The sequence below is a fragment of the Sinocyclocheilus rhinocerous genome, unplaced genomic scaffold (assembly GCF_001515625.1).
Source record: "Sinocyclocheilus rhinocerous isolate Xijiao unplaced genomic scaffold, SAMN03320098_v1.1 scaffold1101, whole genome shotgun sequence".
NCBI classification, from domain to species: domain Eukaryota; kingdom Metazoa; phylum Chordata; class Actinopteri; order Cypriniformes; family Cyprinidae; genus Sinocyclocheilus; species Sinocyclocheilus rhinocerous.
The window spans coordinates 48,352-74,282 of record NW_015638359.1 but is presented as its reverse complement, the minus strand read 5'-3'; the positions used below and the strand labels follow the sequence as shown (position 1 = coordinate 74,282).

The window sequence follows — 25,931 nt, the reverse complement described above, 5'->3', positions numbered from 1 at the left end:
TCTATCTATATATATATATATATATATATATATATATATAATACAAAACAATTATTTCATCTAATCTGATTGGCTGAGAGGTTTTTCCAACCATGAGATATTCATCCGATAGTGTCATGGCGGACACCGAAATCCACTATAATTTTATAAACAATCGTGTTTATTTGTCACAGAATATAGTTTTAAGAGTTTTTTATTTTTTTTTTAGGAATGTAGTTGTTTAGACTATAAATATGTGGTTTGTTATTAAAGATAACGTCTATTTGGAAATTTGCTTCAATGTTTTCGGAGATGCGAGCTCCAGGGCGTCAGCGGCCGTTCAGTGCTTATGAACCCATCGAGAGCAACCTCACCTCGGTCAGATCTTCTGAAATTTGCCACTGGCTCTGATGTCACTATAGTGGTTAAACATGTGCTATAATTTGTTTTGGGTAAATCTAATCTTTCATCTCATTAATCAATTTTTTGTTCCAGAGTAAATCGTTTGGCTGATCTGATGATCTGTCTCATCACGTTATATTTTATATAACTTTAATGCTGTATGTCAGAGCGCTGCCTTTGTACTTTTAACTGAATTGCTTAGCAATGATGTATGTTGTTGTTTATTGAATATTATTATTCAATGAATAATATTTATATAAATAATAGTAGTATTTAATAATTGTATTATTTGGTATTGGGAAGATGGCGACAAGAGACTTTTTCTGAGTGAGTCAGCAGTAAAGACTTTTATGCTGAAAGAGACTGAAACAGGGTTGTAAACAAGAAAGTTATTTTTACTTTCAACAACAGCTTGTAAGACGCCGCCAACAAATGCACTGTCATCCACTGACAGCGCTGTCAGCGGAAATCACCCTTAACAGATGAAAGGACAGTACGACAAAGATATCACTTTCCTCAGCTGACTTTCAAATGTTTTTTGTGAATATGAGATTGAGCTGAAGAATGAATGCTGTATCAGATGCAGGTAATCACACTCGCTCACAGTCCGTCGCTCTCTCATAATACTCTACATAATACAGTGAGCTTTTAATGCAGTAATACAATAAGCTTTCAATGAAGCAACTCAACGTTCCTTAACTAGTTAAAAAGTGACATTTTCGAATTATTAACAAAGGTTTGGGCTCAGCTGTTATACTGTCAACTCCGTGGCGAAAGGAAGTAGATATGCATACATTTTTTTTTTTCTAAAGACACTCCATGGTTGTTTCTTATTTACAAACTTGTGCCGTCTAACTGCATAAATGCAATATCACACTCGTAGCCGCTCTATATCAGAATGGCTGTGATTCTGCCGTAATGGCAGAGTGCCATAGGTGCTAATTTATACTGTGTGGGAAATATCATGTGTGATATTGTTAAGACAACACAGTTAAATAATTGCATCCAAAGTTAAAGAATTAACATTTATTTATTTATTGTTTGTACTAAAGCCATAGTATAAATACTTTTTTTTTCTAGAAAATATTTATTATATATTGCAAAAAATATTATACAAAATATTGCTGTCAAAATGATTGCCAAATGTGTGTCTGTTTTGCAAAAGTGTGTATTGTATATTGTAAAAACATAGATAGATAGATAGATAGATAGATAGATTGATTGATTGATTGATTGAGTGATTTAAATGCATTTCATTAATATATTTAAGGAATAGCCCAAAGCTGAAAATACATTATTTTGAAACATGTCTTAGTGTTTTATTTGTCAGTGGGTTCCAGTGTTGTTTGAACCCCAATTTTCTTCAAAACATCTTCTTTTGTGTGAAAGAAAATATTAAATGAGAATTAAATGAGATTGAGTAAATAATGAGTATATTTTCTTTTTTGGGTGAACTATTCCTGTAAATGCACATGTGAACTTTGACAGCTCTAAAAATGCATTTTGTAAAATATTTTTATATCCCCAGATCCCAGTATGAAAATGATGTAGACTAAGCATGGGACAACGTGTGGGAAGAATTCCATGTATAACTGCATGTTTTCTAAGTAAATGCAACCTGTAAACACTCTAATTCAAGAACATCCAACATTATAATCCATATTTAATTGGAAGGTTGAGTTCAGGCAGAATCTCAGTAACAACTTACATGACTGTAAATGAGAATTCTGTCAAGTCTGACAGTCAGTGTTTGCTTGTGTTTATGCATGGATTTGCGCACACATGCTCCAGACATTTCACAGTTCACTGTGCGGCCATTCAGCTTCCTGCTAAAACCAACACAAGCCATTCTTTCAGCAGTAGCGGGAGAGTGTAGAAGCGGTGTCTTTTTACAAGCAAAGGAGTGTCCGAGCAAAGTGGAAATGTATTGCATCAATTATTAACAAGGCTTTACATTCCCACCAACAATCACTTTTTCTCAGAGTAAATGTTTGCAGGCCTTGGGTTTGTACCCTTGTGAAAAAGAAGTAGACTTTAGCATGCTTTTAAAAAGAGTACTTATTACAGAAATTATATATTATATATAAAAAAAATGCATAGTTAAAGGAAAACTCTCAGAGTAGACTGTTAGGGTAGGTTTAGGGTTTGTAGAATAAGTTGACATATACTTGCAAAGTGTCTCATAGTCAGTATGTTGTATGTTGTGGACCCGTCAAAATAAAGTGTTAGAAGATATTTAGCAGACAGTTTACTAATACTCTAATGACTGCTAGTTGACATGTAGTTGCAAAGTTACTTACTGTTAGTAGAATGTCTAAAGTGGATTATCAAAATAAAGTGTTACCGAATAGTTCACTCAAAAAATGAAGGATTGCTGAAAATGAACTCACCCAGGCCATCCAAGATGTAGATGAGTTTGTTTCTTTATCTAAACAGATTTGAAGAAATGGAGCATTACATCACTTGCTCATTAATGGATCCTCTGCAGTGAATGGGTGCCATCAGAATGAGAGTCCAAACAGCTGATAAAAACATCACATTAATCCAGTTCATCAATTAACATCTTGTGAGGTGAAAAGCTGCATGTTTGTAAGAAACAAATCCATCATTAAAGCATTTTAACTTTAATGGTTTATCTTTAAACCACGCATGTTCATTCATAAAGTTAATTTACAGTCATCTTAAGTGGCCTTTAATTTCATTAATATTATATTGTTTACAAGTATATGTTATTATTATTTTAATGTACTTTTAAGATTTAAAGTAAACTACAAATGCACATTCAAAACAGTTAAGCACACTTCTTTTTAACAAAAGTAGGTAACAGGAGCGGCACTTTTCAGGTTAGCCCATTTCTCAGGCTATTCTGATTAAGAGACGTCTTTTAAAGCACAAGGATCAATATTCAAGGGCCCTCAAACCCAAAGCATAGACCTCTATTACCGAAATCATGTTTGCTAGGTATACCTCCGAGGTCAGCTTATGAATAAGAGATATGTGAATATTTTAGGCCCGCTTTCAGCGACCGGTTATGCATGGTGTCCCAGTGCAGAAGAAGAGGTACATTGAGGGCTTGGAGACAGGGGTTGTATTTGCTGCTCACCAGCTAACCTCTGGAAAGCTCTTTAGAATCTCACCACATATCAATAATGCAGGCCTTGGCACAATGCACAAGGTAGACGCAGACACACAGAGCCTTGCCTTGTGTAATGTGCAATAGGGACGAAGGACAGCGGCTCGAGATTAGCATGCGTTTGTAATGAGGAAGCTGTTATGCAACTGCATACAATTAATATCATGCAATTCAAATAGGAGCCAATGGTAATGAAGTATCATGAAATGGGGTTAAGCCTGGAGAATTCATTACCTAGCGGCTATCTGGATGTCTTCATCTTTTTAAAGTCGTATTTGTACATCATTCGACTCCAAGGGATTTTCTTGGAATGTGAGACTTGCAAATGCATTGTGACTCTCCATGCCGCATGCAAACTGGAAACAGACCTGCTCTATACAGGAGGAGCTGGGAAAGGAGATAAGAACATCTGAGTTGCCTGAGGCTCACGCTCTCCTTGGCTCTCTTCTGGGAACAAGGAATGGGACAAAGCCCCATTAATTTTATCAAGTTAATAGCAAATAATGACACATCAATGTTTGTAAAGTAATGTATTGGGAAAAAATAAAGGCTTTGGATGTAATTATATTATTTGTTTTATTTCTTATTGTTAAACAGTAGTCAAATACTATAGCTGTTCAGGTATTGTTCTAGACTGATGTTGTTGGCAGTGTGGCCTTTCTAAAAATGTGCAAATAATCTACAGTAGTAGTTTAATGCTGGTTAACTTTCTTGTAATAACTGTTACAGAAATAATAGCCGTAATAACAGATTTGCTCTCGAGGGCGAACTTGACCTTCAGCCTCCACCTCCAGGACAAAGGCCTCATTAAATGTGGATGTATTATATTGGATATTGTGTGGATGTATGTACTATTCAACGTAACCTGTGACATTTAAGTCGGATTTAAAAGACAAGCGGACACTTTAATCAATCCACCAGTCACATTGAAACATATCTTAGTTCAGCAGTCTATAATCTTTCTCTTTAACATATTGCTAAACAATGCTTGTTACAATTACAAACAGTGTTAATAAGGTTCCTGTTTTACCAAGTCCATTTTAATGAATGCATTTAGATCAAGACCTACTGTACATTACCCCTGATTTTTACTGCATAAGCAGACCTGCTGATCTATGGAAGCATTCAAGCAGAAAAGGATTCTGTAGGTTTATGTAAATGTAAAATATAATGTTAACACACACACACACACACACACACACACACACATTGGTTTATTCTGTATAAAACCATAGTGTAATAGTTAGTTATCTTTGAATGAATGTAAAACATATATATTTACCAGTGTAGGCCAATTCCTGAAACAAATGATCTGGTGTGTTTAGTGAATCAATCAGTAGAATAAGACCAGAGTAGCCTGATTGCCGAAACAATGACTCTTGTAAGTTGACTTGTGTGTGTGTGTGTGTGTGTGTGTGTAGTGAATCAAAAATATACAGCATGGCCAATGTGATTTAGTCTGAGCCAGTATGTTTTATCTAGTGAATCATAAACGTGCAGCGTGACCCAATATCCCAGTTCCTTAACAAAATGTTTCTTGTGAGTCGGCTCTTTTTAGTGAGTCAAAACCATACAGCACTGCCCATGTGGTGCACTGTGATTCACGAACAAATTACTCATATAAGTCATTGATTTTTAGTGAATTAAAACAGGTAGCATTGATGACCACAGTAGTCAGATTTCCAAAAAAAAAGAATTCGGGTGAGTCAGTTTATTTTTAGTAAATCGAAAACGAACAGCGTGACCAATGTGGTGTTGTCTGAATTGCAAACAAATGACTCTTTTGAGGCATGCCTTTTTAGTGAATTAAAACATGCACCACCAATGTAGCCTGATTCCCAAAACAAATGACTCTTATGAGTTTGAATCGGAACACTGTCCTGTATAATTTAAAGTCCCCGTGTGGCATTTTAGATCTTTTTATAGCTACGTTAAATTAAATGTCACAAATATTTGAATTGAATCATTACTGTTTTTAATTTAGATGTATACAAGATATATTTATTTAGTGTCATTTTTTCTGTTTAATTTTAAGAACAACAACAACAACAACCAATTTAAGATTTATGCATTTGGTATTTTAAATAAAATAGTTTGATAGCTTTTAATAGTTATTAATAGTAGCATGTAGTATAAGCTAAATGCATTTCAAAATATTAGCTTGAGTATTTAATTACTTTTATGACTAGCTTGTAGCTTAAAAGGCTACAGTTTCATTGGTGTGTTTTGACCAGGCATCTAAGAGCTTGATTTTAAGAGACATTTTGTAACAAATAGCTTTTCAGCGGCTAGTTAACAGGCGTGCTTTTAGCCCTAGCCTGATATAAGATAAATTGGTGTAATAAATTGGTCCCTGAAACTGAGCAGCATTGAGATCATAACCTGCCAAAAACTTGCTGTGGCAGGATTCTGTTCACACATACAGAAAGATTGAGCTCAGCGATGCTCCCCCAGCACAAGCTTGTTAACAAACTGGTCAGGTACGCAGGAGACTACAGCGCTGATAATTTTACCAATAAATAAGCTTAGTGGATGTTAACGTATGGCAAAACTGCTCCCGTACAGGAAAAATCTGCAATGTGTGCAATGTTGTCAAGTTTTTGGGTCACTACCTCTACTGTAGAGCGGGTGTGATTGTTGTGCTACACAGTTCAAGAGCACAGATGGGATTTTATGCTAGAACATGGGGCGGCATGAGATCTTGGTGTATGTGCATGTGGCAGTTTTTTTATTTTTTTATTTAGTCTCTAGAGGATGAAAAAGCAGTCTTTTTTTGGATACCCACGGCACTCAAAAATATATATAAGCATTCTGTGTGATGACTCACTAGGAAGTATTCTCTACTCCCATGTAGGTTATAAATATGGCGCAGAATTCATGCTGAAATTCCTAGAAATCCTTGAAACAGACCTGAAATGTCAAAAAATATTATTTTCCAGTTGGTTGAGTACTAGAAAACATATTGGCATATACTGTATAAAACCATAGCCTAAAATAATAAAATGTCACTTTAATGAATCAAAACAGCCCAAATCCTGAGACAAATGAGTCTTAGTAGCTGATTCTTTTTATTGAATAAAAATGTGATACAAATACAAATGTATACAAATGTGATGTAGTCTGATTCACAATCAAATAATTTATTTGAGTCAAATATTTTTAGTGAATGAAAAACATACAGTGTGACGATAGTCTGATTTACAAACAAAGACTCTTATGAGTTTTTATTTTTATTGATTAATTTTTTATTTTTTATAAAAAAAATTAAAAAAAAGTGCAACCAGAGTAACCCAAATCATGAAGCAAATTAATTAGATTATTTTTGGTGAATCAGAAACATACAGTGTGATCAGAATAGCTCAATTCCTAAAGAGTCATTTATTTTTATTTTTTTTATGTATCAGAAGCATACAGCACAAACAGTGTGATGTAGTCTGATTCACAAACAAATATTTGTATTTGAGTCAGTTAGTGAATCAAAAACATGCAGCTTGACCAGAGTAGCCCAAATTCTGAAACAAACGACTCTTGTGAGTCTTTTTTTTTTTTGAATGAATCAAAAACATGCAGCACGACCAACATTGTGTAGGCTGATTCACGAACAAATGACTCTTATGAGATGGTTCCTTTAGTGAATCAAAAACACAGAGCACAACCAGTGTATGTAGTCTGATTCACAAGCAAATGACTCATGAGGTGGTTCTTTTAGTGAAGCAAAACATGCAGCACGACCAGAGTAGTCTGATTCCCAAATAAATGACTCATATGAGCCAGTTTTATTTTTTTTGTAATGAATCAAAAACTTACCTGTACTAGCCAGATTCCTGATACAAATGACTCTTTAAAAGATGAGTTACCAGTTTGAATCCATTTGAAACACTGCCCTGTTTAATTTACAGCTTTAGCAGAGAAAGAAAACTAAATTCATGTTGTAACTGAAATGTTCTCAAATTAACCAGAATTAAAAAACTAATTGAGAAATCTGTATTGATAACCAACCCTAAAGATCATCACTAAGGCCACCATCTGTGTTGTGATTTCACATGTTCACTTCATTATTTTATATTGCCTCATAAAGTGTATCCTGCAAAAGGCTGCATTGAAAAACATAGATACAGCACATTTTGTTCAATATTTTTTTTTTCAGCCCAGTCTATAAAAAGCAGTGTGCTTATAAATAAGTTGTATTTTGTGCATCGTTTGTCTGTAAGCTCATGACAAACAAGGCACTTCCTTACTAGCATCCATAGACTTTACTTTGCTTAAGGTTCATTTTTGTATGGTAATGTTTCACCTTGCCAATAAAACAAATAGCTTTTTCCCTACAGCATATTGGTGTGATTTCTCTTTGAGAGCATTGTTTTCTCATATTTTCTTTTCGTTGAAGTTATTAAAGGACTGATTGGTTTGTGGCAGGTGTGCGGTAACACTGTTAGCAAGCTTAGCAGCCATGTTACGTAGATTGCAGTATATATATACCACAGTGTTTTATTGCTGTAGGATTGGAAAGACGTAGTTTCCTTTTAAGGGGGTCTGAATACTTTCCGTACCCACTGTATATACCACAGTGTTTTATTGCTGTAGGATTGGAAAGACGTAGTTTCCCTCAAAGGCATTATTTTAATAACTCATTTTGAATAATGTGTTTCTGTTGAAATATCAGCAAGAAGATGCACTTCATAAGCAAGGTGTGTTTTAAAACTCAAACTTAGAGTCGCCATTTAGGGCTAAACTGCGATTGATACGGTTTCTCTTTATTTCCAGACAAGTAATGTTGAGAATTCAAACGAATCGAAAATTACAACAATAAACTGCACTGCAAAAATGGAGACCGGCTTTGATTTGTGTGCACCAGAGAGAAAAGGATTCTCAGTTGTTCACTAAATTATGGGTCTTTTAATTTGAACATTTTTGTTGTGCCGCAGCTGCAAAAAGTCCTCTATTGTATTATCTTTGTGTTTCTTTATTAGCAGCTCTTTTCTTCTGAAAGCTATTTTTCGAGGGTCTTTGATGGCCTGGAATACCTCTGTAATTACTCGAGACTTCACTGGTGGCCCTAATATCATACAGAAAGGAAAGGCCCCAGACGGCATGCAAATGAAGCAAGCGTGTGTGAAGTGTGTTTGAGAAATGAATTAATGTGCAGAGGGATCTGACGCATGTCATCTTCAGTGAAAAAAAATAAAAAAACTTTCTTGATGAATGAACAGAAGGCAGGACGCAAATGAGAACACTTCAAATATGACTTTAAAATCAATAACCAGACGTTGCAGCCGTCTCCTTTGCTGTATTATAACATGATGTAGATATTTCTCACTTTATTTCTTTTTAATGAAATCTGACATAGACTTTAAAGTGATAGTTCAACCAAACATGAAGAATTATGTTATTTATTCACCTTTACAGTGGGTACGGAAAGTATTCAGACCCCCTTAAATTTTTCACTCTTTGTTATATTGCAGCCATTTGCTAAAATCATTTAAGTTAATTTTTTTTCCTCATTAATGTACACACAGCACCCCATATTGACAGAAAAACACAGAATGAAAAACTGATAAATGCTATGCAACACCAAATACTGGCAGAATATAGTGACCATGGTCTGTCAATCTCCAACACCATAAAAGCACCACAGAATGGTATACAACTTGAATTGTTCAGTCTTTTTCTGTCATTAAGCTATCATATTACTTGGAATACAGTGTATGTGGAGCATTTTATGATGCTTTTTGGCTTGTTTGGAGCTTTTATGGCAGGAACGTTGTAACATTTACTTTTGTGTTCCAGAGGGAAAAATAAATAAATAAAATAACAGCATGGAAGAAAAAAAAAAAAAAACATGAGGTTTGCTTTACTGCATGACCCATATGTGTAACACCACCATATTTTTAAAGAAAAAGGTATGGAAGCAAAAAACAACTTCCATTTTTTTTTTTTTTTACTGGTAGATTTCCAGTACCCTCTAGCACAATGGCGGACAGAGTGGGACATCATTGATAAACTTATGATTCCCACTAGTAATGTTTTATAATCAGCATACCTATATTGTGCATAAGCTCTCATAAAAGCATTTTAATCATGACAACTCTCAGAAGATTTTAGCATGATGATGGATATGACAATGTTAATGTATTTGGTCTTGGCAGAATAGATCTGCTACGCTACTTGAGTATTTAAGACATACTGCTGCTGCACAAATAGCATATAAAATAACCCGTAGCAGATCTATACAGGTGGAGCTGGGGAAAGTGGAAGGTTTCAGAGAAACTATGAAAGTGCGCTGCAGGAATCTCTAGTGAATGCTAGCCAGCCATATAAATGCAAGGCAGTAAGCTCATTGGCTGCATATGCAGCATGAACCAATCAGCTTGTGCCAAGTCGTTTAACTCTCTGAATATCATCAGTTACGTTAACAACCCATCAGCCTGCGCCATCTAGAGTTTCATGACTAATGATATATTTATTCTCTTTTAGCGAATGGTATTGTAACCCTAACCCAATCCTAAGTAATCTGCCATGCGATTATACTTTTAATACTAAAATATCCCTCAATATACTTTTTTATTCATTGCACATTAAATATAGAAATGCAGTGTATACAGATGTGTTATATTAATATCATTGCATTTGCACTGAGATTAACACTGCTTTAACTAATGTATAGTCTGTATGATGCTTAGCAGAGGTGTAAAGAGTACCTAAAAACCATACTTGAGTAAAAGTACAGATACCTTACAGTGAAAATTACTCCACTACACGTTACAAGTCACCAATTCCACAACAACTTGAGTAAAAGTCTCAGAGTATCTGATTTTAACAGTACTTAAGTATTTTACTTATACTAAATATAGGCTCAAAAATTGCACTAGTCAAATAAACATGCCAGTGAAAAACTGTAATGTTGTGGAGAAGCTGCGGAAAACAGGCAGAGGCAAGGATCTATGTGCTGGTATTTCATGGAAAAACTAGAACAAACAATAACAGGGCAAGGCACAGAGAACATGTAACAAAAACAAGAAAGAGTTGATTTGTGAGGAGAGCGCGTTTATTTTCTAAAACCAAAATAAAACTGAACACCTCAAAATTACAAAACAAAACAAACAAACAGACAAACAAAAAACAACATCTTTCAAAAATGTCTCTTCAGTATAATGGATAAATAAAATAATGTTAAGTAAAATAAAAAAGCCGAAACCTTCTTGCACTGGCTGTGCTGGTTTGGGCCTCATTGCCGGCATGTCCTCATCTCATATATAAAACACCTGTGATTCCCAAATACTTGCTAAGGAACTCGCATTCACATAAAGTAGCCTTGTTGAAAAGTTTGGGTGAGTAAGCGCAAAACACATAAGATGCAGTACTTTCAGTGACCTGTAATAGGCAGTATCACGTCTTTTGTAGCAGAAATAAACTGCTGCAGAAAAAGCTAGGTCCATGCAAAATGTAATGTGTAACTGCAACACTCATTTGAAATGTAGTGGAGTAAAGAGTACAGCTACTCATTCAAAAATGTAGTGAAGTAAAGAGTAAAAGTTGCTAATATCTTTGATACTCAGTACAACTACAAAGTATCCAAAAAGATACTCAAGTACAGTAACTAATTGCATTTACTCCAATACTTTACACCTCTGATGCTTAGTCACTTTAATGTTAGTATATAAGGTTATTATGTGCAGTATTAGTGTGCATAGACTAACAAGAGCCAGTCTTTTTCTGAACTGAATCTTATGAGTGTTGAGTTCTGTATTATGAGCACCATAGTTCTTCCTCATGTCAAACCCCAGGATAATATTGCGTACTAAATATAATAGTTTGGTTATTGTAAACTTGGAGAGTACAACATAGTAATCATGCGTTTACTTAATCTATTAAGATGAAGCCGCGGATCAGATGAATGTATGCCTCAAAATAGTGTATTTACCATATTGCCCCAGTAATTGCACTAGTAATAATAAAATTGTAAACACTAAACAAGAAGTTATGTATTGGGATCTTAGGGCAATGCCTGATAAAATTGTGCTAAAAAGTGCTTCTATAAATAAAATAAGCGAAATAAATCTAGATATAATTGTATCCTTTACATAATAATAATACAAAAATAGACTTTATAACATATATTTTAATGCATTTATTTTTTATGGTGCAACAATAAATAAAATAAGAAAAATAAACATAGATTATATTCATATTTATATTATCCTTTATATAATAATAATAATAATAATAATAATAATAATACTAATACTACTACTAATAATAATAATAATAAAAGTTTTAAAACATTATTTTGAAAATATAAAAATGTCATACAATTAAAAAAATAAAAAGTATGTATTTAAAATAGTATTTTATAACATGCAACTATTTTAAAAATATATAAAAATTGTATTAAAAATATGTTTTTCTACTGTAACAATACAAATTGCATTTACTATACTGTTTATATATTAACACTCCACCTGTCAGACTTTGTTCCTTGTTTTGTATATGTCTACCCTTGCTACGTGTGTTTTCCTTGTTCCCTGGATGTGATTAAAACCTGTATGTTTGAATTCCTCGTTTCCGAGCTCCTCACAGTAGCGCAGCGTGACACCACCCATAGACTTAATTGCACTTACAGCACACCTTATTCATGTTGTAAATTTCAGAAGAAATCAATAATGTCTTGTGTATTGATTTTGACATTGGTTATGTTGATGGAGCCTTATAATAAAGAGTACTGTTTTGCTTGGCCTTTTTTTTCATGATGGGAAATGATCCCGGAACGGGCGCCGCCCTGGAGGCCTTCCGTCCTGGAACCCTGCTCCTAGAGGCCCCCAGAGCGCCCACTCCCCTCTCCCCGTTGTATGTTGTACGGTGCGGGACGGAGTAATGTCAGACTCTGTTCCTTGTTTTGTATATGTCTACCCTTGCTACGTGTGTTTTCCTTGTTCCCTGGATGTGATTAAAACCTGTATGTTTGAATTCCTCGTTTCCGAGCTCCTCACAGTAGCGCAGCGTGACACCACCCATAGACTTAATTGCACTTACAGCACACCTTATTCATGTTGTAAATTTCAGAAGAAATCAATAATGTCTTGTGTATTGATTTTGACATTGGTTATGTTGATGGAGCCTTATAATAAAGAGTACTGTTTTGCTTGGCCTTTTTTTTCATGATGGGAAATAGCTCTCCAATGACTAGAGATTACATTGTTGTATGTCATATATTAAATTCATTAATCAGAATGAACATGATGTCCATGATATTCAGAATTATGATATAATTAAATACAGTTCTCTACAGTGATCATGAGGCCATAGATAATACATGCACATGCTGGCTGAGTGTAATCTTAATTATATTCATGTATTATCTCTGGAATACATGATAACGTTCAACTCTGCCCTGCCTGTCTTGCAGAATGATTCCCTCCACGAGTTACGACTTCCTGGTGCGAGACCTCGTATCTGGGCGGGAGTACTACCTGTGCGTTCTGGCTGTCTATGATGATGGCGTGACCTCGCTGACCACCACACGGCAGGTGGGCTGCGTCACATTCGTCATGGAGACAGAGTACAGTCAGTGCCAGTCACTCCACAGCCATTACCTGGGCGGCACCATGATCATCATCATCGGAGGAATCATCGTGGCCTCCGTCCTTGTTTTCATCATCATCCTCATGATCCGGTATAAAGTCTACAGCCATAATGGGGCAGATTCCGGAAAGGGAACCGCTATGACAAATATGCGCTCGCAAAGCAATGGGGGGCAAGCGGCGGGGCAGGTCCCACGCTCCAGCTCCAAAATTGTGGAGGGCCAGGAGGCTACGGGAGCGGGTTTAGGAGGGGCCGCCGCTAGTTTAAAAGACTCCACTGCCATGGTGCTGGTCACAGACTCTGAGACAAATGTGCAGATATCAGAGATGATCTCCGAGGACATAGTCTCCCCCACACAAAAGCACAATCCCAGGACTTGTATTGAGCTCAAGAGACGGCATTCTCTGTCCTCTAAAGAGGGAACAAGCACAGACATACCAGGAGGTATGTACACTGATAATTTTTTGGAAGTTTTAAATAGGTAAAAAAAATTATACAGGTGCATCTCAATAAATTAGAATGTCGTGGAAAAGTTCATTTATTTCAGTAATTCAACTCAAATTGTGAAACTCGTGTATTAAATAAATTCAATGCACACAGACTGAAGTAGTTTAAGTCTTTGGTTATTTTAATTGTGATGATTTTGGCTCACATTTAACAAAAACCCACCAATTCACTATCTCAACAAATTAGAATATGGTGACATGCCAATCAGCTAATCAACTCAAAACCCCTGCAAAGGTTTCCTGAGCCTTCAAAATGGTCTCTCAGTTTGGTTCACTAGGCTACACAATCATGGGGAAGACTGCTGATCTGACAGTTGTCCAGAAGACAATCACTGACACCCTTCACAAGGAGGGTAAACCAAAAACATTCATTGCCAAAGAAGCTGGCTGTTCACAGAGTGCTGTATCCAAGCATGTAAACAGAAAGTTGAGTGGAAGGAAAAACTGTGGAAGAAAAAGATGCACAACCAACAGAGAGAACCGCAGCCTTATGAGGATTGTCAAGCAAAATCAATTCAAGAATTTGAGTGAACTTCACAAGAAATGGACTGAGGCTGGGGTCAAGGCATAAAGAGCCACCACACACAGACGTGTCAAGGAATTTGGCTACAGTTGTCGTATTCCTCTTGTTAAGCCACTCCTGAACCACAGACAAAGGAGAAGAAGAACTGGACTATTGCCCAGTGGTCCAAAGTCCTCTTGTGTGTGTGTGTGTGTGTATATATATATATATATATATATATATATATATATTGGAGTATGTTTTATAAGAGAATATGATTTCAGTTTTTCCACTTCAAAATTTCACATTTAATTTCATTGTTACTATAATTTCTTTAGAATTGTTTGTGAAATTTAGTAGCAGTTTCTGAGTAGAAATTGTTTCTACTCCATTGTTAAAGGAATAATTCACCCAAAAATATTTTTTTTCTGAAAATGTACTCACCCCAGGCCATACAAGATGTAGATGAGTTTGTTTCTTCATCAGGACAGATTTGGAGAAATGTAGCATTACATCACTTGCTCACCAATGGATCCTCTGCAGTGAATGGGTGCCGCTAGAATGAGAATTCAAAGAGCTGGAACTAATCCACAAGTAATCCACGCAACACCCATCAAGTAACATGCATGTTTGCAAGAAACAAATTCATCATTAAGACTTTTTTCTTTTTTTTACTTTAAACTGTAGCTTCTGGCCAAAATACCAGTTCATAATTATTAATAAAATGTCCTCCGTAAAAAAAAACGTAATCCCCTGTTGTTCTCTCACATCAAAATCCACCAACATATTTGTTTAGAACAGTTTTGGACTGTTTTCACTTGTAAATGGTGCTTGATCTGTGCATATTTCTCTACTGATTCAAATGAGACAACTTTTTCACTTGGGAAATAAATATTATGGATTATGGACTTGTATTTTAGCTGGAAGCAACGGTTTGATATTAAATATGTCTTAATGATGGATTTGTTTCTTATAAACACACAGCTTTTAGATTCACAAATGTTCACTGATAGACCGGAGTCGTGTGGAATTCTTGTGGATTATTGTGATGTTATTATCAGCTGTTTGGACTCTCATTCTGACGGCACCCATTCACTGCAGAGGATTTATTAGTGAGAAAGTGATGTAATGCTAAATTTCTCCAATATGTTCTGATGAAGAAACAAACTCATCTAGATCTTGGATGGCCTGAGGGTGAGTACATTTCAGAAACTTTTCATTTGTGGGTGAACTATAACTAGAAAGTACAAGCATTTGATATACATGTTACTATCTACACCAATTTATTTGTATTATTATTATTTATTTTTTTTTAGTGTAAAAGACAGATAAAAAAAAAAAAGAAAATGTTGAACAAGTAGAAGAAAGAATGTCTCATTCAAATCAAAGGCAAATCACTTTTGTGATTTAAAATGCTTAAGGTTGCTTGCAGGCAATTGCACATTCACATAACCTTTTGACAGTAGGCTTTTAACAATGCCTGGGCAGTTTACAACTCCTCCGAGTGCATCTATATAGACTCTTGTAATTGCCAGAAATAGAGCTATTCACCTGATTCAATGGGCCATATCCAGGTATTTCTTAAAGAGCTTTTCCTTTGTGGAATTTGGATTTAAGAGTCCAATCAGGTAATTGCAGTTTCTAGATGAATGCTCATGGAATTCAAGAGGACCTCATCCTTAAATCATTAAATCGATAAAGTCCATTCAGTCAAGAGCTGGCGATGCAGAAGGGTGAACTTCCATGATTCTCCTGATCCCGTCAGTCACCCAGGTACCTAAAAGCAGTGAATTAAAAGTAATCATTAGTCAAGTAAGTTAGCACAGGATGTGAATGAAATATTATTGTCTGAAGGAGCATGATGACCTGAAATAGGGTATTTTCTTTTCAGCAAATGGTCAGTGAAATGAGGGACTTAACCTTCATAAAATGTTCATTGGCAACCTCAGTATATGATACTAAATATGAATGCATATGAGCTGGTTTATTTTCCATTAATTATATATTAAATTTGCAGGATTAACTACTTTGGGACCAAATGTTGGTTGTATAGCTATTGAATAACACAATTTCCAATAAATTATTTTTGGAATTATTTTTCCTTACGATAATGTGGGTACTAAAATAAAAAAAATAAAAAAAGAAAGAAAGATATTTTGTTAATAATATTATAATTTGCTTGTCTTTCTTGTGTGTATATATATATATATATATATATATATATATAGTTTTCGGTAATCAAAATTAGTTCATTAAAATGTATATAATACTTTATCAAACATATCCGGAATTCTCAAAAAAAAAGAAAACAACAACTTTGGATTCATGAAAAGTGCCAACAATTTTCTTCACAGGATTGTGTTTCTGTATAGCTACTGATCTAAAAATGGCATCCCACCAACACACTGTCGATAAACAACATGTAGTCATAAGAAATGCCTTAATATTACATAACACATCAGAGGGATATGTGTATGGAAGAGTATGTTGTATTTATTCCTCATGTGCAACAAACAGTTTGCTGATTAGTTGAACAGCTATAGTAGTGTCAGATCTTGACATCAGAAAGATGTTTGCTCAGTATAAATCAAAAGGCTTCGTACCATTCGCATAGAATGTGTTTCCCCTTGCCACTGCTTAAGAGTCAGGATTAAACAGCTCTCTGGAATACTTCATCTTGATTGGTCAATTGCAGCATTGTGGAGGGAAATTCTGTTGTATAATGACCATTATGTGGTATACTTGACCTTTGACCTTGTGCTGTGCAAGCTGTGCATGATCAGCTGATTATACCTCTTACTTATCTGTTCTGTGCCACATTATACTCTTGTTTTCTAGTAGTGAAAATCAGTTATGCTACTGTAGCCATTCTGCTGCCACAGACAGACTGATGTCCTTCACCTCCGCAAGCACACTGCCCTCTGTGCTGTTACTAACACAGTCCTGCCCATCCCTCACCGCCATTTTTCTTTGTTTCCTAGACACAGCAAGCCCGCAGGTCAGCGACGAGAAGAGGGTTCAACGAGATTGGAGTGATTTTAAAATTTGATGACTCCTTCCGCTGTCCCGCAAGAGACAGCCATCAGCCCTAAAGAGTAATGACATATTTTTTTATTCTTCTGAAGTCATATGTTATGTGGGATTTTAGATAGGTTTTATTTTTGTAAATGACCATTATAAAACTTATATCAACCTAAATTAACTTGTTTTTAAAATTATAATCAAATACTTTCCATGTAGTATGTTAGTCAAGTCACACTTGTACTCCTCGTGATAAAAAAAAATAAAAAATGACCGCATTGGAAACCAATGGGAAGCGAATTTCATCGAAAGAAAATCTTACTAAAAGCTGATTTTTTTTTTTGAGACATCAACCTCAAATACTGAGCACATCTTGTTTGGATTAATGGCTTTACGGATTCTTGCTGTTTTAGAGTAAAACTTGTTTTGGAAAATATAGATTTCATATACAATTTTAAAACTGTACTTTTGTATGCCATAAAATCCCCTAAAAATGTTATATATGCAAAAAAAAAAAAAACATTATCAAATGAAATTAAAGTATTTATTTAATTGAAATAAAAATAATAATACAAATAATAAACATGCAAGGAGCACCACTGGGTACTTTTACTTTTCATTATTACAAATAAAATATTTTGAAGAATGTACTTACCCAGGTGAAAAATATGGGAATACAAATGTATTATAAACATACTACTTGAATTTCAAGTATATTTTTAATACATATAATACTACGTTTTTTTCACCTGGGTAACCAAAGAGTTGCTGGTCCCCATTGACTTCCATAGTAATTTTCAATGGGGTTTATCAACTGTTTAGTTGCCAGTATTTTTCAAAATATCTTCTATGTTTGGCAGAAGAAAGAAATTCATAAAAGTTTGGAACAACTTTAGGGTGAGTAAATGATGAATGATAATTAATTTTTTATTTTTGGGTGAACCATCCCTTTAAGTGTGTTGAGGAACGTAGTCATGAAAATGTACTCTCTTTAAGAACACTTAAGTTTTCTATTTCACTAATATTATATTATCTGCAAGTATTCAATGATTTTACAGTTTATATATATATATATATATATATAATTAAATATTATGCTTAATTTATATAGTGCCTTTCCCAAGCTCAAGAACGCTGCACAATGACAAATGCAAATAATCATGTCATACATGGATGGACAAGACATTTGCCAAGTCCAGAATGTGCGGTTGCAGTTGCATACCACAGTAATAATACAGTATCAAATCACAATCACACACACAAAAAAACCTATAACAGATAACTATAACAGATAATATTGGTTGAACATATAGGTTTTGAGTTTAGACTTAAATTCGTGGAGTGTGGTTATTGTCCGGAGAGCCAGGGGCAATGTGTTCCAAAGTTTGGGAGCCATAGCAGAGAAAGATCTACCTCCCATAGATAATAGGCAAAATCTCAGAACACAAAGAAGTCCATCTCCAGATGATCGAAGTGGACGAGAGGGAATATATGGAGAAAGCAGGTCAGAGAGATAGGTGCAAGACCATGGAGTGACTTAAAGGTAAGCAGAAGAATTTTATAAATGATACGAGAGGACACAGGTAGCCAGTGGAGGTTGAATAGAATAGGAGTGATATGTGCAGACCGTTTAGTGTAAGTTAGCATTCTCGCTGCAGAATTTTAATGTAAGTCACTTATTGCTAACTTTACTGAACTTGTATAAAATGATTATTAAATTAGTCACCATGCTGATAGCTGCAGAAAAAAACAGTACTCTTTGTGTGATATAGATTAAGTTAACTATATTAAATTATATAAATATAAAAAGCATGCAGAAGCATTTTTGCCGTCTACAATTTAGAATGCCTTAAATTTTGAGTTTCAATAGGCTAATAAATCATGTGCATGCACTCTGTCTCTGTCTGTGTGATTTGGTGATATACTTGATTATGTCAGATCCCACATCATTACAACAACACTTAACATATTATTGCAGAAGATATACTGTATAGACTATCGCACACCCCAGACTCGACTTGAGTGGAAAATTAAATCATCCACGGTTGTGCGCGCACTTGTTTGCACATGAGCAAAGGTGTCACGCCAGACCACTGATTCGTCAATCCTGCTTTCCTGCAGTCCGTGTTCCTCTGACTTCTGACTATTTTGTAGTAAGTAACGAATATGCTTCGGGGGAATGTATCAGAGTAAAAGTATACATTTTATTTAGGAAATGTAGTGGAGTAAAAGTAAAAGTTGGCTGAAATATAAAAACTCAAGTAAAGTACAGATACTCCCAAAAAGTACTGCAACGAAGTATTATTACTTTGTTACATTACACCACTGCTTAAAAGTAAGCAGAATAATTTTATAAATGATACGAGAGGACACAGGTAGCCAGTGGAGGTTGAATAGAATAGGAGTGATATGGCAGACCGTTTAGTATAAGTTAGCATTCTCGCAGCAGAATTTTGAATATAATGCAATCGAGAGATGGCGCGTACTGGAAATCCAGAAAAAAGAGTGTTACAGTAATCAAGGCTTGTGTTACATTTAATCAAAATGTGATTAAAGCATGTACTAGTAATTCAGCATCTTTTGGGCTGATGAAGCAACAGAGTTTGGCAATACGGCGAAGTTGAAAAAATGCAGCTTTGGAGAGCTTACTAATATAAGCATCTAGGTTTAGAGAAGTGTCAAGAATGATACCTACGTTTTTAACTGTGGCAGATGGAATAATTGATGTGGCTTTGAGGTCAAATCTAGGGGCATTTGTTATGTTTTTTGTTACAGTTGGGGGCCCGACAAGTACGATATCTGTTTTAGTCAAATTCAAACTGAGAGAGTTGGAGCTAAGCCAGGTCTTTAACTCACTGACGCATGACAATAGAGATGCAGTCTGGTGAATTGAGTCAGGTCGGCAGGAAGTGTATATCTGAATATCATCGGCATAGCGGTGGTACTGTAAACCGTGGCGGCAAATAATTTGTCAGAGGGGCATAATATAAATGATAAATAATAATGGTCCTAGGACTGAGCCCTGTGGCACACCCTGTTTAAGAGTGACAGAGGGAGATTTATAGTTATGTATGGTGATGTAGTATTATCTGTCCGTCAAATATGAGGAAAACCAGGATAACGCAGCTGCTGAGATGCCGATCTCTGAGAGGCGCATGAGTAATAGCTTATGAGACACAGTATCAAAAGCTGAGCTGAGATCGAGTAGTAGAAGTATAGAAAGATTGCCCGAATCACCAGAAAGGAGGAGGTCATTTATAACCATTACTAGAGCAGTTTCAGTACTATGTTGCGAACGAAAACCTGACTGAAATATATCAAAGTGTTCATTGAGAGCTATAAATGACTGCAATTGAGCGGCAACAACCTTTTCCATGATTTTTGAAACAAACAGTAGGTTGGAGATTGGACAATAATTAGTGTAATCAGTTGGGTCTATATTTGTTTTTTTAAGAATAGGAGTAACAGCAGCAGTTTTAAGTGAAACTGGAACAGTGGCAGAGGTAAGAGACATGTTTACAATATGTGAAATTGGAGCAGAAATTACAGAGGTTAAGTGTTTCAAAAGGAATGTTGGTGCAGGGTCAGCCGGGCAGGAAGAAGAATTGGATTTCAGTATTATTTCACTAATTAAGGTGGGATTAGACAAGGAGAAGTTATCAAGCGTTTGAATAGACCGAGCTAGCTCACAAGTAGAAGTGGTCAGTTCTGCACCAAATGACCCACATAAAGCGGCCAGCTTGCCCTGAAAATGGCATAAAAAAGAACAGCATAGATCGTCAGATTCTCGTTGAAAGGCATTATGCATGGGAGCCTGAACTAGCCTATTCACTGTGCTAAAAAGTTATATAGGCCTATTGTTTGCTTTGTCAATAATTTTGGAGATATAGGAAGAGTGAGCTGCGTTCAAGGCAGTTTTATAGTGCTTAACATGATCTGAAAATGCCTGTAAGTGTACAGTTAAACCAATTTTCCTAAAAAGGCGTTCAAGTTGCCTGCCTTTTGCTTTCATAGCACGTAGCTCATCGTTAAACCATGGAGAGGAGTGGGACATGGGAACAGACCTAGTCCTAATTGGAGCAAACTCGTCTAAAACATCAGCAATGGCAGAGTGATGCAAATCAGATATATTGGATGGACAGGTAAAATTGAAAACATCAGAAATAACAGATGAATCAATAGAGGCAGTAAATGTATCAACATTGATAGCATTGAACTTACGATAAGAAATGGTTATGTTGTCAGTACATTTGGTTGGATAAGTTAGTGTAAAGTCAAAAGTAATAAGCTTATGATCAGAAATAGGAGTAGCCAGACCACTAATGGAGATATTGTTCAAACCAGATGTACAGACTAAGTCAAGCGTATGACCATGAGTGTGAGTAGAGAAGTTGACGTTCTGATAAAGATCGAAGCAGTCCAGAACAGTCTTTAGTTGAGTACTATTAAAACAGTGTGTATCAACATGTAAGTTAAAGTCACCAAGTAAGATGACCTGGGCTGATGATGCACAAGCAAGCATTAATAGTTCACTGAGTTCAGAGAAAAAGTCGTTTTGTTGTTTGGATGGTCTATAAATCAAAATAATTGTGAGGGAACGATTTGAGCCGACCTTCAGAACCATGTATTCAAAAGTCTTAGTACAATGAAAATCCATCTGAGTGAGTGCTATGGAGTTACGACAGATGATCGCAAGGCCACCCCCTTTACCAGATACATGCGGCTTAGAAAGTACTGATATCCGTTTGGTGTAAGCAGATTAAGATGGATGAAATCATCAGGTGTTTGCCAGGCCTCAGTAAGAAATAACATGTCCAAGTCGGTATCCGCAAGCGAGCGGCAGTGCTCGTATGTCGCCCGTATGACATACTCGTATGAGTGCCCATCCAGTGCCCTGAGTTCGCTAGACAGGTATCCAAATTCCAGTTTGGAAGGTAATCCAAAAGTAGTAAAGAGAACCAAATACGATGCAAGTTCCAAAACCTTTGACATGTTGGTGATAGCCATGAGAAATACGGCTATCAGCAACGACGCGTTAGCCAGGACCACAACCATCGCAACATCTATAAAAGCTTATGTAGAGGAAAGCTACCCGACCACACAGTAAGCCAGTAGAGAGACTGGTAAGAAGAGTGTTAGCTCACCTCTCAGTCAGTCCGGCAGATGATGAATCGAGGGGTGAGAGGGCTCGCAGCAGGCCGACAACCAGGAGTTCCCAGCGTCAACAACAAAAGTACACTAGACCGAAGCAGTAGAGTGACTCCAGTTTGCCAAAAGTCCGTCAGCCAAGCAGGGAGAGTAAATCCAGTTTTGCAGTTTGCGGAACAAAAACGAGTGTAGTAAAGTAGCGAACACAGACGATCACAAACAAACACATAACTCAGTGCGGAGCGGCTGTCAACGATGATATATATATATATATTCAGTATGTATACATTTATTAATATATTTTGTAATTTATTTATTTTGTAAATGATAATTTTTAACTTAAAAGTCATAAAACTCATTTTTTATAGAAAAAAGGAAGCACCCTGAGATGAAAGAGTAAGACTGGGATTTTGTCCGACACAAAACAATGTGTTTTTTTTTTTACACTGGTACTGATGTAGTATCCGCGGTCCTGTCTGGTGCATATGACATATGTTTCATCTTAGTTCTGTGTAGTCTGCCAGATGCACTTGTTCTCTATTCGGGTATGTATTTCCAAAACAATTGGCACTGCCAGCTGAGACATCTGCACTTCATTTGGGTTTTGAGAGTGTTTTGTTTTTCATTGGCCTCTCTCTCTCTCTCTCTCTCTTGTTTTCAACCCGTCCCAGAGCTGGCCAGGTCATCCGATTATGGGGAGGAATATGGAATAATTTGTCTGAACCCCTACTGGACTTTCTCCCCTGAACATTCACTCCACACACTGTATTCCAAGGACTATCCAACCATTTCCTACCGGGACAAATTTGAGGACACAATACACTACTGCAACTAATGGAAATGGAGCACAATAATTGTTATCCATTGATGGTTTTTGGAACATATTGCTTTTTACATCCTCTCAGCCGGGACTGTCTATGTGTTTGCTGCCGACTACAGTATGCATTGTTTACTGGACGGTCTGGGTTGGAGAATGACACCTCGCTGAAGAAGTGAGTATACACCAGCTCTTTTAGATAGAGAATGCTCACCTTGATGTGTCTTTTGCTAATGCAAATAGAAACATTAGAATATTTTTTTTTCTTAAACTTGAATGGGTATAACATTTCCTTTAGTAATTATAATAACGTATTCAGGGTTTGAAATTAACACCCGCCAACCCGCCAAATGCGGGTATCAGCTGTGGCGGGTAACGCTGTCAAATCACTAGCCAATTTGGTGGGTTACTTTTCGTAAATTATGTTTACTAATTAATTTCCTGATGAAGTTAATGTAAGCCAAATCTGCACAGATTTAGTGTAAATCTACTGTTTTACAAAGTACAAATGATTTGCAATGGTCACTTTGTCGCATCCAGTGTGGACAGCCTCAAGCTGTTGGCTTACCTCTGGCCTTTTTTTCATTATTTATTTGTTTAATTTTTTTGGCTAGTAGAAATTATGAATGGCCGGTAACTTAAAAATTTAGTAGCCAAATTGGCTGGTGAGTGAAAAAGTTAATTTCAAACCCTGAACGTATTCTATCAAGATGCTATAAATCAAAATGCAGTCAGTTTGATTGGTTTAAAAAGGTTTTAGCATTGAAATTATACAGAACATTATTCTCAATAAATGCTTTTGACATCAGCCTTATCTTACATAAACATAATAGCATTTAAATGTATTGTAATTCTTCCAAATACATCATCTGTGTGTGTGTATGTGTGTGTGTGTGCGAGCGCGTATACACCTACAGTAGATATCAATTAATTTCTAACTGTTTAAATGTGCAGTAGTGTTTTTGAAAATATTGAATCGATTAATATTATTAATAATAATTATTATATTGTAATATAGTTGCAAGGATGCATTAAATTGATTCAAATTAATAAATTGCACTTTAAAACATTAAAATATAAAACAATTACTTTAAATTAGCAGCAAAAATAATTAATTGCACATTATTCTGTAATTAATAACAATTAATACCACTTAACATTAAAATTTGTGATCACAAATATATTTTCACATTGAAATTAATATATAAACAACATAAAGATGGAATATTTTAAATGTATGTTTAATTACTTTTTACTAAGTACTCTAAAAGAAGGCAAATATCTCCAATATTAATACTGATGCTTCAGTTATTATTATTATTATTATTATTATTATTATTATTATTTTATATTTATTTTAATCAATTTATGTGGATAAATTGTGTACATATAGACATAAACATTACCGTAAAAATAGTGTAAAACACAAAGTTGTTTTAATTACATTATATAATAATATATTTTATGCTATATAATTATATTTAATTATCTATGTATTGTATTGTATTGAACTATGTATTGATTTTTGTGGTTCACTTTGGTGACCAGAAATGTTCTTAAATGTTTATTTTATGAAACAGACATCATTGCATCAGATATTCCGAAATAAATAGGTTTGCTCACTCAAATGAGATGAGAATCAGTGATTAGCGAGCACTCGGCTCTTCTGTTGACATTGCTGTGTCTGTCCTGAGGTTATCAGCTAATGTCTTGCAGCTCAGCTTCATGTATCAGACGCTGTACTCACGGTCACTCATGTGGAAATATAATTATCTTGGCTGTGTTGCAAAATCAGTACCTTTCATCTCTAAGTATCACCTCAGACTGCAAACAAATGCCAACATACGGCTGTAGTAAATGCCAAGTATTTACGTTTCCCCCGTTCGAGGCTAGACGTCAAGCAGAGGTTATAATTGAGCCATGCACAATTTACACTACAAGGTGACTATACAGCATAGTTGTTGCACAGTGGATATGTGGACTGTATTCAAGCTCAAAAACGGCAACAGTCTCATGAATAATTGATCATACTGATTTTTTTTTTTCTGTGGTTTTAACTGTTGCTAAAAATTCTCCCACAATGCCTTGTGACATCAGAAGAGAGGGTTGACAGAGCATGTCAAAGAAATGAACAGGATGTTGCACGCAAACCGATGCACTAGGGAATGTTATGCACTCAGACATCGGACGATGCAAGTAGCACGCAAATGAAGATACAGATGTCCCCGGAGGTGCATTCGTGGGTTTATTTGTTGTCAGAGAATAAACAGCCCTCAAAAAATTAAGCAGTCAATTAAGTTGCAACTCGCTTGATGAAATATTGATCTTATTTGTGTGTGACCAGGGTGTCTGTGACCCCAGAAAGGTATTTGATGCTGACGTCATGCGCAATTAGTGGGACTCCGTTTAAAAGTCTGCCATTTAAAGGAGCTGACAAGGAAAAATTGACACGCCAGCGTTTGGTGCTTCACATGGCTATTGATCCCAAAATCAAAGCTTCTGCTTTCCATGACTTTGAGAAATGAGAGCAGTTAAAAGTTTGATGGGGCAAAGTTAAGATGGATTGAGTTGTTTATTTTCCTGTTTCAATGCTTGAAGCTGTGAATCAAATCCAGCTGTCAGGTGTCATCCTGAGATTTGTCTCTGTGATACAAAGCAAGAGTAAGCAGACCATAGACAAACTTATCAACATATAGATCATCAGGCCGCTCTCAGCAGTAGCTAAGTAAGTAAACCGATAGTTTTTAGCTTTGGCATAAATTATACACTACTGTTCAAACTTTGTGGTATTTTATATATATATATATATATATAGAGAGAGAGAGAGAGAGAGAGAGAGAGTTA

At 35.7% G+C, this 25,931-nt stretch overlaps 1 protein-coding gene across 1 annotated transcript in view; it reads left to right on the top strand.

The window, feature by feature from the left end:
- The window catches only part of LOC107749639 (leucine-rich repeat and fibronectin type III domain-containing protein 1-like protein), a 48,998-nt gene that overhangs the window by 15,851 nt on the left and 7,216 nt on the right, over positions 1-25,931 (top strand). The window contains exons 2-4 of the mRNA XM_016564796.1: positions 12,918-13,537; positions 17,083-17,196; positions 22,942-23,262. Of these exons, the coding sequence (XP_016420282.1) occupies positions 12,918-13,537; positions 17,083-17,150 (688 nt within the window). The 3' untranslated portion in view covers positions 17,151-17,196; positions 22,942-23,262. The remainder of the gene's footprint in view (positions 1-12,917; positions 13,538-17,082; positions 17,197-22,941; positions 23,263-25,931) is intronic.